General features: G+C 47.5%; 1 protein-coding gene across 2 annotated transcripts in view; it reads right to left on the bottom strand.

The window, feature by feature from the left end:
• Nucleotides 1-437: 437 nt before the first annotated feature.
• Nucleotides 438-13,002, bottom strand: part of LOC135902525 (flavin-containing monooxygenase 5-like) — a 30,470-nt gene continuing 17,905 nt past the window's right edge. The window contains exons 1-6 of one of the 2 annotated variants that reach the window (XM_065432644.1): nucleotides 9,656-9,802; nucleotides 7,034-7,315; nucleotides 6,013-6,430; nucleotides 4,960-5,286; nucleotides 3,507-3,707; nucleotides 438-1,185 (exon numbers count right to left, since the gene is read on the bottom strand). In XM_065432644.1, coding sequence (XP_065288716.1) covers nucleotides 724-1,185; nucleotides 3,507-3,707; nucleotides 4,960-5,286; nucleotides 6,013-6,430; nucleotides 7,034-7,245 — 1,620 coding nt within the window. In that variant the 5' untranslated portion in view covers nucleotides 7,246-7,315; nucleotides 9,656-9,802 and the 3' untranslated portion in view covers nucleotides 438-723. Of the gene's footprint in view, nucleotides 1,186-3,506; nucleotides 3,708-4,959; nucleotides 5,287-6,012; nucleotides 6,431-7,033; nucleotides 7,316-9,655; nucleotides 9,803-13,002 lie in introns of those variants that run through there. The other variant, XM_065432642.2, reaches the window with a different exon arrangement.

Genomic DNA, 13,002 nt, shown 5'->3' with positions numbered 1-13,002 from the left:
AGTGTAGCAAATGCTATCGCTTAGCGCGGGACGCGCCCGCACGTATCTCAAGTTTCTCGAATGTTATCGATGGTTATTTATGCTGTCTGTTGTCACCGAACCTTGTGTAATCTGATTTCATGTATGCGTGACGCGAATGGTGTAGAACTTTCTGGAAGGCACCCGGGCGCCAGCCATTGCTCTGGATCCTTCGATGAATGATGTATAAAAAAACTACCGCTCTTGAACCGCTGAGCAGACTTCCGAGGATCGGCGACCGTGTCCGCCGCCATCATTGTTCTTTTGAGTGTAACTTGCTTTTGAGGGCACAGGTTCACCCAATAAAACGCTAGTTTTGTCATTCACAGTTTTGCTGCCTTCTTCACCGTCACTACCACGTGACAATATTGAAAGGAATATGTATTAAAAAAGAACACTTTCTAAAATGACGGCAAGCGTCGAGACGAAACTATAATTTCTTTATTTTCAACAAAACAATGTGCATTATTCGCAGCAACATAAATGTCACAGTGGACAGTAAACTCAACTGCACTGTATACACGACTAGTCCGTATGCTGCGTTTATGGTGCACTTGTTCGTCCGTTGGAACACATCAGCGCTGAACAGGAGATATCACCTGCTTCTGGCACCCGCTTCTAGGACACGCGCTCCAATGGGCTTAGCGAATAAACCTTTGCATTTTGAGTCCTTAGGGAGGAGATCAACAAGGACGGGCGAAGTTATTAGGAATGTTGCCGTATTCCAGAAAGCGCGTATGCAACGGCCAGCACGAAGAAGAAAAGGAACATGTAGAGGAATGCCGACGGGCCCTTCTTCTTGCGCCTGAAGGAGGTGCATTGGTCGTTGAGCGGGTACATCACCCGGTAGCGCGAGTCGAGGATCGCCTGCCGCGCGCCGGACCACGGGTGCGGACCTTCGAGCCGGAACTGGTACGGCACGCAGGGCCCGAGCAGCGCGCGGAAGAGTTCGTTGTCCGTGAATAAGTACTTGAGGAGGTTAGGTCGGGCGTCGATCTGGCTGGCCAGCTCGTCCATGTAGTTGATCCAGTCCACTTGGATGGTGTGACGCGGGGACGAAACGTAGCGGCGCCGCATGTATTCTTGCTTCTTGCGGATGTTCTCGAACATGGCCTCCTCCGAGGGTAGCGAGCGTTTCTTGGACAACAGCTCGGCCATCCAGCGGCTCTGTGCATGCGAATGTCAGACCAAACATATACTGTCAGGGTAACTAGAACACAGTCAACAAGAACGAATAGATCTATGGCATGGTTTCGTATACACACCATCGGATTTTCTATGCAGTGCTTCGTGGCATTAGTTTGTAGACGTGCGCGGTCGCGAGAGGCGAGTCCCCGCCTAAAACCGTACAAGTGGCGACGCCGTATTTTTCGGTAGCACGCGAAACTCTTGTTGCGATCACTCGCTTTGTTAGTGTTTCGCAGCCGTAAACGTGCGGTATTTCTGGCGATTTATTAATTATCCGAGGTCAGTCGTTCCGCGCAGAATATGTTTCTACTACATTCTAGTTGAAGACTGCGTCGCGCAAGAAGTCGCCATCGGCATTATTACTCATGCGCCCGCTGATGTTCGGCATACGTGGTTTGCAGCGAAAATTATTGCTGTGAGTCGCACACCAAAAAAGTGAGAGAGGATGTAGCGGCGCTGCTCCCTCGCTGTGTGTCCATCCGAAAGGACCCGGTTGAACTGCAGTACGTACTAGCCCGATTACTGTATGACAAGACAGAATCTTATGCGTGCACTTTTTAGAGCCCAGCTCTTAGGCACCTGTTGAGCCTCGGCGTGTCTCGGCGTCGTTCCTCGGCGTAAACGAGCGAACGAGCACAGCGACGGATGAGAGCGAACGCGGAGCTTCGCGTGAGATGAAAGAAGAGAGTGTGAGGAGGAAAGTGGAGGAGGAGAGTATGGTGACAGGGCGAAGAGGAAAGCAGAGTGCCACCACGAGACTACGAGATGGCGCCATGGTATTTTTTCTCGATTGTATGCGCGACGCGAATTGTGTAGTTCTTTCTGGAAGCCGCGCGATTACGCTTGAACCTTCGACGAGTCATTTATAAAAGCCGACGCACTTGACCGGCAGATTAGATTTTCAACGATCGTTGACTCTGCTCGCCGCTATCGTTGTGCTTGAGTGTTAGTTGTTTTAAACGCTTCGCTCTGCTTGCAACGTACCGCGCGACACATCAGCCAATATATCATGGAACGAAAAAAGGTATAGAGCTGCGTTTAAATTTCGCATTAGGGACTCTATCATAATCGTCGGTGAATTTTTTTGTGCAATTCATCTTTAGTGTTTGTCGACATTGAGATCGACGAAAAGAGGGAACAAAAAAATGAAGGCCTAAATTCTCGTGTATGTATGTATGAATAGTGCAGAAACTCATCATATATTGCAAAAGGCCTAGATAAAGGATTTTTGAAAGGAAGGAACTGTGTTCAAGTATGTCCAGCCTTTTCGGGAAGGCCGTGAAGGCCCCAATGAAAATGCAATACCAGAGTGCTTCTACATCTCGGATGAAGTTTAAGCATTGATCGTGCGTGTTCTCTTGTGCTAAGTGACCGCTGAATAACTGTTAGAATGGTAGCAGGGTCACTTTCTTTTGGGCAAATTCTTGCGTTATAGAGATATGGATGGAAATTTTGGAAATTAAGGAGGTTTTTACCAATATAGTGCCGAAATTGCTGACTCCTGAACAAAAAATGAAAATATAGTAGCTTTGGTTGGAAAACCTCAGACTAAGATGAATTATTGCACAGGCTCGTCAGCGGCGACGAAGCTTAACATTTGCGAATACGACATCGTACTGGAGTCGCAGAGCTTAAGGAGCGGAAAAATATGAGTCAAGGCCAAAAAAAATGTCACGGAACAGAAAAAAAAGCAAAACTCAAAATCATGTGTTTTTTTACTGCCATCGAATTGTGCATCACGAATCTGTACCTCAAGGTCAAACTTTCAAGGAAGCTTTCTACGTGGAACTCATGGAGCGTCTGAGAGATCGAGTGAGCCGCGAGCGACCCAATTTGTCGATGGAGGGGCTCTGGTTTCTGCACCACGATAATGCCCCCGCACACTCTGCAATAATAGTGCGTGTATTTTTGGCCCGCAACTCCATCGCTGGGCTGGAACACCCTTCCCTTTCCAACTAACAGGATTTAGCCCCCAGTGGTTTTTTCTTTCCCCCAACTGCAAGCTGGCGCTCCGGGGACTGCATTGCAAGGATGTGACGACAATCCAATTAACAGGAAACGACATCGCTGCTGAAGTACTCAACAGAAGATCACTCCCAAGAGTGCTTCCAGCAATGGAAGAAGGGGTATTGTATCTAATGTGGAGAACTTTGAAGATGACCACATGGATGTATCTGAAGGTTTGCGAAATGAATTTTTTTGAACGAACTGCGCGATATTTTGGGGGTATACCTTGTTTGTCTACGTCGGTGCTATATACTGCCTTATGCTGAGTTCTTTAATGGTTCAAACAGACTCACTTGCATCTCGGCAATTGGAAATATGGCGCCGACTGGTTGGATGAGCCCAATGATGGCCAGACTCGGATGCTTCAACTGGGGCGGGAAGACGTACTTGTACAGCTGCACTTGGTTGTCCACTACGGACACCACGTCCTTCGGTAAGAAAGGAAACTTGATCTGGTATCCTGTGGCCAGGATGACGTCGTCCAGCAGGGTCACCTGAAGCAGCACATACCTTTTTTAAAGGCTTGTCACCATACAGGCTGCTTCCCCAAATGCACTGTTTATGTAGCTCTGTGTACTTCACCGTATACAAGCCCTTTGATTGATCGAAGGCTCTGTAGCGCGCTGCCCCATCGAATTCTGTACGTGCTCTGTTTGCTCTTAACAGTGTTATATTACATAGCGTCATACGTCAACGATGCTCAGATCCAAGATTTCTTCATGACGACACTGGCACAGTTTGCAACAGGCACAGTATACAGTCCAATCACCGGCCGCTTGCTTAAGTTAACCAATGCCTATCCGCTCAGATTTCGACACAGGAACGACTCTTTTTTTTTGCCAGAAATGATGGACCATGATAATAAAATGATGGTTTTGTTTAGCGTATTTAACATGCACTTTTGTGCATAGCACTATTGTGCAGACCTACAGAAACGCCTAATTTTACGTCGTGACCTTAAAATAACGCATCTGACGCCGCCAGTTCCGGACGAACGAAGAAATTTAACTGGTTTTGACTGCACAACAAAAATGTCTCTATGTGATTCCGCGTGCGATGCGAAGTTCGATCCGCGTACCACCAACAGCCGCATCCCAAAAGTTTCCGAGTGGTTCGATATCACAGGCTCCCCAATAATAGAACTGTTCGATCAGCTATTTATATTTTTGAGATATGTCGCATATTGTATCCAACGTGACATCGTACATCACGGTGGAAACACAGCTGCTGCGACTAATGCAACCTAGCGGAAGCTTGTTGGAGGCGGTTGTAAGTGGTTTGTATACGTGCAGTCTGAGCGAGTATAGCTATGTGTATAGTATACTAAGTATAGTATAGCTAAGTATAGCTTTGTGAACTCGGCCCCAGAAAAAGACTTCCTCATTGGCCTCCCTCTGATCTCCCTCCGCGTGCGCTTAGCCATTAGCCGGCAACATTCGTTGATATATCCAGCATTACGATTGACTGAAGCTTTGTCTTACGAACAATTCTAGAGCACGAGCTTTCTTATGAATACGGGCCCAGATGATTTTTATGCGCAAGTGTGGGAAACACAAACGGGCAAAAAGTATTCGATCCATAGAACCGACACATCGAACCGTCAGAAAGATAAGCGCTTCGGACTGCTCAAACCTGTTGGAAACTTGTTCGATGCGACTGTTGGATAGCCTACAAGTATATACGAAGGATCGGACGGCTTTTACGTCAACATACTTGTTTGGAGGTTGAGATCTCATGTCAACTCACCTTGTCGTCGCCTTGAAAGAGTACGCCGTCTTCGGTGAACTCGGCGATGTCCTTCTTCACGCAAACCTTGCCACTGAGGATGAGGTTGGGCAGCGCGTCGTTGACGGTCGGGTGCTGCGCGTTGTAGCGGTGCTTGGGCTTGAGTCCGTAAGCCTCGTGGTTGAAGAACCCGTTCAAGATGTTCTCCAGATAGTCGTTGGTCACCGATTCCGGCAGGGCGCGCGTCATGTAGTTCTTGAGCCGCGTGGCTAGGAAGATGTCGATGGGCATGCCGTTGGGGCCGACGCGCTTGGCCACCCAGGCGCCCCTTCTCGTGGACAGGTACGTCTGCGAGTTTAAACACGTGCGCGCAAGTTTGAACACGTGTAAAGGTAAACACGCGTAAACTATTGGGACGAAGCTCAGGCTTCGAACCTTAAATATATACCTGCTGCTTCAATGAAGCGAGCGCGGATCCTTTTTTAAGACTGTGTGCGATGGTGATTATCCAGTTATTTTTTCCGTAACTCAATATTAGTGGCATTAAATGTCAGTAAACCTGTGATAATTCCGGATAAATATTAGTCGTAATTGAAAGTAACTATTGCTGATTTAAGTGAGAGCACACGATGCAATATAAGGGTTGAAGCGAGTAAGTTCTCAAGCCATGTCCACTTAGTAGCAATCTTGGGACTATAGTACCGGTTCTGAGGTGTACTTCTCACAAGCTTGCGGATATATACGCTGGATTTCCACTGAGTATCTTGCTATCCTAAAAACCTTCCTGGCGCACGAGACTGCCTTCAACATAACTGGCCTTCCGACATGTAGCGGCTGCTGTATTTTCTTGCTTGAATGAACAATTCTGGAAATCAGCGCTTCGTGAGTTTGTTTACGAGTCTTCTTTGCCCCCGTGTATTCGTCTATTCCGCAAACCTGCGTGGACTCCTGAAATCTGCGCGCTGGATGCAGAAGAGTGGTCACGCGCACAAAACGCAATTATTTGTGCATGCGGTATCGATATTAAGGAAATGATCTGATGCAGACGCGATGAAGCTGTTACGTCATGTTTACCTCGAGGGCAACGTAACTGACGTCGACGACGGCGTCGACCGCCGAGTTGCCGATGCCAACCACGGCCACCCGGTGGTCCCGGAACGTGTCGGCGTTCTTCAGGCTGTGCGTGTGCACAATGCGGCCGCGAAACTTCTCCTGTCCCTTGAAGTGCGGCACGTTCGGGTACACGTGGTGTCCCACGCACACGGCCACGGCGTCGAACGTCTCCGTGCGGTCGGTGTTCGCTTCCAGGTCCCTGACGAGCACGTCCCAGCGGCCCGTCTTCTCGTAGTCCGCGGCTGGCGTCACCTGCACCACGTCGTGCCTCGTCTTCACGTGCTTGGTGACGCCGAAGTGGTCGGCGTAGCTCCGGAAGTAGCCCAGCATCTTGGTGTTGTGCATGTAGTTGGGGAGGTCCTTGGGCGGTGGAAAGTCACTGCGTGACGGAAAAATTGCGCGAAATAGATGCAGTTTGGATTGGTTTGATCGGTGCTGGGTGCTGGGAGAAGGTCGCGAGAAAGTTTGTTTGGTTGACTATTGGTTGATTACTCGGTTTAGTTATCTTGTTATCTGATTAATATATGCGGATTCCCAACACAATAATGTTCTTCAAGAGGACTGACTGTTGGACTGTAGTTGGTCTTGTATTCTTACTGTGGTTGTTTAGTGCGAAGTGATGGACGGACACAAACAAAACGGCAAAATTGACGACAAGGACAGGCGTCGTTCTTTCGTTTCGATTGTGTCCGTCAGACACTTTACGCTCAGCTGCGACAGTCAAAAATGTTCCTCCTCCCTATTTCACAGGGGAGAGAGAGAGAAAATGATAAAAGGAAGGTAGGGAGGTTAACCAGGTCTGAGCCCGGTTGGCTACCCTACACTGGGGAAAGGGAAAGGAGGACGGAAAGATGAAAAGAAGACGTTTATAAAACCCATCCGTCCTCCCCATGGTGTCGAGTGGGATGTCGGGTAAAGGAAACTACGTCTATAGAATGCGGCAGGGTCAAGGGAGGGGGGGGGGGGGCGTCTCCTGGCTCACCTGAAGGCGCTCATCTCTTTGCTGGTGTTTATAATGGTAGTGCGCATGACGGACGCCCGCCCCTCGACGTCATCGTCGTGGTACGCCCAGAGGCCTCCGATGTCCGCGGACCGCTCGTACAGCACCACGTCGAAGCCGTAGTCGAGCATCTGGCGCGCGCACGTCAGTCCGCTCGACCCGGCGCCCGCAATGCATACTTTCTTCTTCGACATGATTTAGTGACACCCGGATACGTCCGTGCCACACCTTCTTTCAGCGGAGGCCACGCCACGTGCCTAACAACTGCAAGGGGAGAAATAAAAAAAGAAAGTCACATCTTGTAAGTAGTCGGAAATATAGATATATAAAAAGATAGCCATGGTTTTCAATAACAGATGTTTTTCGGAACGTTGTACCGAAACTTGTGGAAAACGGAACCTGAGCCTCACCCTATGTGGGAAATAGTTTCCTAGGGGTTTTAAACGCGATCTATAAGCGGCTAGAAATTGTAGATGGCTAGATGGCTTAGTGTATCTAACCATTCATTCATTCATTCATTCATTCATTCATTCATTCATTCATTCATTCATTCATTCATTCATTCATTCATTCATTCATTCATTTATAAAAGTACCAAAAGAACACTGGAGCTACGAGTGAGAGGGAGGTCAACTTAGCTTTGCGGCGTTCTTTGTTCGAGTGGTCTAGGAACGTTGCAGTAAAGAGCTCCGGATGACCACCTGTAATTCTTTAACACTTATTCAAGTTTATTCAAATTAATTAGTGTTTCTTCATTAATGATGCTGCTTTTCCATAAAGCTACATTCAATATTATTAATACAGAGAGAGTCCCAAAGCTAGTAATTGTCAGGGGGGTTTAGGCGTCAGAGGGGATTTACGTGCAAGTAAATCTTGAAACACAAGAGCATTTTCACATTCCGTTTCTTACCGAATGCTCCTTCCACGGCCAGGGACCAAACCCGCGATTTCTTTCTCAGCAGAAATGTTTCATTCTTCATTGTGCCACTCCCAAATAAGGGAGAGAGAGAGAGAGAGAGAGAATATGACGTAAGGAACTTAGATATGTTAATGGGAATGTGTCCAGTTGCCTTGGCTGGTCAGGAGAAAAGTCCACGAATTAGTAATACTCCTGGTTGGTACTTTGCATTTCGAGTACTGTGTCACTTAGGGGTGTAGCTCGACAGTACGACGGTTGTTGTTGTTGTTCAAGTGTGTCAGTGTCGTGCGCGGTGTCACTGAATGCTATAACGCAGCACGGAAACACTAGAGCACCGAGCCAAGCTTGCTTTGCCTGCTTTCCCGGATTTGGCGTGGCTGCCTGGCTGCTGTTGAATCGGTATTATATATATATATATATATATATATATATATATATATATATATATATATATATATATATATATATATATATATATATATATATATATATATATATATATATATATATATATATATATATACGTGTGTGTGTGTGTGTGTGTGTGTGTGTGTGTGTGTGTGTGTGTGTGTGTGTGTGTGTGTGTGTGTGTGTGTGTGTGTGTGTGTGTGTGTGTGTGTGTGTGTGTGTGTGTGTGTGTAGAGTTCTGCAATAGAAACGTGATGAATTTCAACGCTTCGATACAAGGAGAGCATATAGCCGTGATACGAACTGTAAGAGAGTCCACGTATATTATTGAATGCGCGTGTGTAAAGTAACTTGTGCGGATGACTCAATATCAAGCACTGCATTTCCGCAACGCTCTTCACAAGACCGCAGGCAAATTCGACACGGCACCCTCTGACTCGGCAGGTGAACTACACATACATTTAGCAGACGCTGTTTACAGAGGCATATTGAGGAGTGAAGATTCATGGCAGACTCAGCGATAGGCGCTTCAACATGCCAAATGTGCCGGCTATGTTACACCAAATATTTTACTCCTCATTGTGACATGCATATAAGAGCTGACAAGTGAAAAGAAAAGTACACTGAGCGTTTATCGACCTATTATTCGAGGCACAGTCCGCTCCATATTAAGCGAGTAAAAGTACCTTCCGTTTGTTTGTTTCTGTGTTGTTGGTTTTCGCGCAACGACACAGCATAACAACCCTACGCTGCACAGCACGAAAATGCGAGGCAAAGTGAGGACGCCCATAAGAGAGTCGTCAACAACTACAATAAAAGCTGATTGTTCCTATTGACTCCTTGACAGGACAGGCAATTAGCTTGCTTCTTCTGTGTCACGCTGATCCAAGTCATATCTGTAGAACGAGCTTCGTTCCTGTAAGACCTGAAGGAATCAATACCCATATGAAGGGCTTGAACTTGAATAAACTGGTTCAAAACAGCACTACCATACACAGCCATATACCACTCTACCAACCCGTGAGGTCCACGATGCCGTTGTTTCGCGAAGTCATCAATATCGCATATCCTCGGCTTCGTTGCAACTCAAAGTGCGCATGCCTTTCTCCGCTTCTTCTAATGACGCAGCAGCCTCCGCCTCTGATCGAACGAGCGAAGGACCTTTCCGGCAATGCACGCTTCAGCCCTAGCGCTACCACCATGCCTCCAGCAGCTCTGAACAAACACCGTCAACTTGCTCATTGATGCAGCTGGCGCGGAGGCAAATACGAACTCACCCGGGCTGTCAACGGCGAGGTCGATGCTGTTCAGCGTTAACGGGAGTTTCCGCTCGACGGATGGGTTCGGGGGCCAGCTTTGCCTGCCTCGAACAAACTTCGCGCAGTGCTGAGGCCTCTGATTTAAGGGCGGAGCGCGCGGGCGCGCGAAACGGGAGAACGGCTGCGTAGTTGGCGATAGCATCCTCCACGAGAAGGTTATCGAAGGCAGTCGCGGTGGCTGAAGAGCTCGTCGCCCTGCGGCGTCTATTTACCGCTTCTTTATCGTCTCACGAGGGCGTATCTTTGACCTAAGTCTGCGGCTCCCTTGAAGGGAAACAAGACTCCGTGGCAACGGTGCATTACGCATATGCGTGATCGGCACGTGCACGAGTGGCGTCCGGTATCACGCACAACAACAAGCTGAAGTCTCTTGTACAATCGCACAAAGAGCGTTTACGGAACACGGTTTCCACGACAAACGACGATCTCTATTCTTTTAAGGCATGGCGCTACTAACTCAATGAATCAATATATATGTATGGCGGAAAAACTACTACAGATTGGAACTTTCAATTTAAAGCTGTGCGGCACAGACTTCGCGAAAATTCCGTTTATTTCGCAAGTGTACTTTGTCCCTTAAACTTTTGCGGCCAACTGTACCTAAAGGCTACATTCAAAACCTGCATCCAGTGCAGTGACTACTACGCTTACTGAATTGTAGTTAAATGGACACAATGAACACATATACTAAATCATTTATTAAAATGATTGAATATTAGCGACAAAAAAAGAAGGCCGAAATTTAATTCTCGAATTCAGCGCTCAGACCACGGAGCCAATGACGTGAGTGCGACGTTACAAATTTCAATGAGATTTCGCGCATATGAGCATCTTTTGCGCACGAGAAGTTTTTGTAAGTTCGCAAGTTGAGTCATAGCATACATTTTGAATGCAATCTAATCATTTTTCTACCTGCAGGCGCCGCCAGAATCTGTGACGTCATGAGAGGAGGCCAGCGCGAAAATATCACTGTCGCGGATCTACCTTTTTGTCACTTTTGCGCCCTTTCTTGGCTTACAGATTCCTCCGATCACTGTAAGAATGACATATATTTACATTCCAAAAGCGTACTCAAGGAATGGAGATTAATATCTCACTTTAGTGTTGGCTTAGTGTTTATTGGTTGCATCATCGGCAACATGCTTTGATATTTTCAAACGAAAAAAAGAATGTGGCATCGTTAATAATAGGTCAGAAGCACACGCCAGACATCACCTGCGGGCCCAACTTACTTCCGGTTCAAACATTCAACACCTGCAGCTGGTGTAAAGAACTCCTGTAGTGACCTTTAATTTCTCAGAAACAAGCACTATTCCTTTTTTTTTCAAGGGGCGCTGGCTTCGTTGTCACGTCTGTGCGCATGCATTCTCAAAAGAAACGATGCGACCGTGGCCCCAGGAGCACTCGAAAGCTCTAGAGAGGGTGGTGACCCCACTTCCTTAAGTATTCAGCGTTACACCACCAGGAGTCCCACGCCTGCGACACGACGACCAGTCATCTGGACACGGCAACACTCACGTTCTTAGTGGCCTCGTTTCATTGGCAAAAGCCGTACATAATTTCTTGTCTTTGGGTTTGCATCACTGGTATATTCAAGTGCATCCTGTAGCCGGCACACCTTGCCGTTGCCTGCGCTGCACACAAGCTCATATCAGCATGTCTGGCTGCAGCTTTCCTGTGGTACATATTCCTCTTCGCTAGCGGCCTCATTAATTAATGCTCGGCCGCAATAAAGTAATTGCTTGTCCTATCTGCAACATCAGTAAATGCCAGCTAGGTTTCTTTTGGGAATTTTCAGTGAAAGCGTCAGTTATAGGGCCCGCACGTTCACAATTCTGTACGACTAATTGCGTGTATTTAGGCTCTGTTATGTGAACAATGGGAATGACGTGGTTCGTGATATGCTCGTGGTGTCGATATTTAGGCGGAAGAAGACAGAAATGCTTCACTCCTTTGCGTTCTGTCAGTGCACGGTCTGCGTCTTGTACGAGTTATGAGATGCTCTTGAACGGTGCTCGAAAGGCTAGATAATGGAAGCACTGGGAGACTCGACCTGGCCGCTCCATATGGGAGTGAAGTGCAGGCGTACGCTATCTACGTTACCGTTAGGCGTACACAAAAGATGATCGGGTCTTTGACGTCGATCGTCTATTGTGGTGCATCGGTCAACGACCTGAAACAGACATTGGAGCGTTTAGGGTTCAGTTAGTTGCTTACACGTAGAGACTGTATTGTAGCCTACTCCCCCTCCTTGCACTCCCCTTGTCTCCCCCCCTCCCCCCCCCCCCCAAATGTTCTCTCGTTCCATCATTTTCGTTTTTAAGCTCGAAGTACGTAGGTAAGCGACTTTTTGCAGCTGATACCTGATATTGACTTATACCTGTGAAACAGGGGCACTTTCGATCGGGATCGATCCCGATTGGGATGATATTTTTCGATCAGTCCTTCGCGCAAACTTACGGAATGAAGCCAACCGCGATCGGAAGAACTTGGTACCGATTGGACTCGATCACGATCGACAGTGCCCGCGTGACGCTGGTATAAGTGGCAAATGGAGGTACTTCAGCGAAACAGAAAACTGAGCGAGTTGGCATAGCTTGACCATATTGAACTGTGGCGGAAAAAGACGGAGCACGAGAAACGGAGGAGGACGTACGCGGGAATCTCGCACTTCTCGCAAAGCTTGAAGAAGCTAACCGGTAATCTATTACCTCGGAGTAATGGGTGCTGGGAAAAAGATGTAGTCGGGATCGGCAGGTGGTTAGGTGCGGCGGTGAGATGAGGAAATGTGCATGCACCGTTTGGAGTTCGCTGACGCGTGACAAAGACGAATGAGTAAATAATTTGTGAGGAATGTGGCACACCGGCCTGTGAGTATAGCGTGTGAAACTTGAAACAGAGAAGTGGGCTTCCGTTTTTAGCCGAAAACTGCCTAAAGGCATCCGAAGACAAAGAGGCTGACGCATACGTCAAACGTGAAACACGCACGTGCTTATGCACAAGCATTTGGCTTTGCGATTTCTCCCACTGCGTACTGAGTAACGCTATCATTGCATACGAGCCTTGTAGTCAGCAACGACGAGCTGCTCGTATTTGTCTATGCCACACAGCGTGCCCAAAAAAATTATAGTTGGGGGTTGATTGTTGCACTAAATACAGTTCGATCAGATGTAATCTGGTAGGAATAAACACTCTTCTCACCAATTCCCTCATTACTTGCTATGAGTAATGCGTGCGGGCATAGATAATTTCTTTCTTCCTTATGCGGGGCCGTTCTGTTCTTCTTCGTATTTTAATAGTAAAGG

This window comes from Dermacentor albipictus, chromosome 3 (genome assembly GCF_038994185.2).
Source record: "Dermacentor albipictus isolate Rhodes 1998 colony chromosome 3, USDA_Dalb.pri_finalv2, whole genome shotgun sequence".
In the NCBI taxonomy this organism is placed as follows: Eukaryota; Metazoa; Arthropoda; class Arachnida; order Ixodida; family Ixodidae; genus Dermacentor; species Dermacentor albipictus.
The sequence above is the reverse complement of the archived record's forward strand: the minus strand, read 5'-3'. Positions and strand labels throughout refer to the sequence as shown.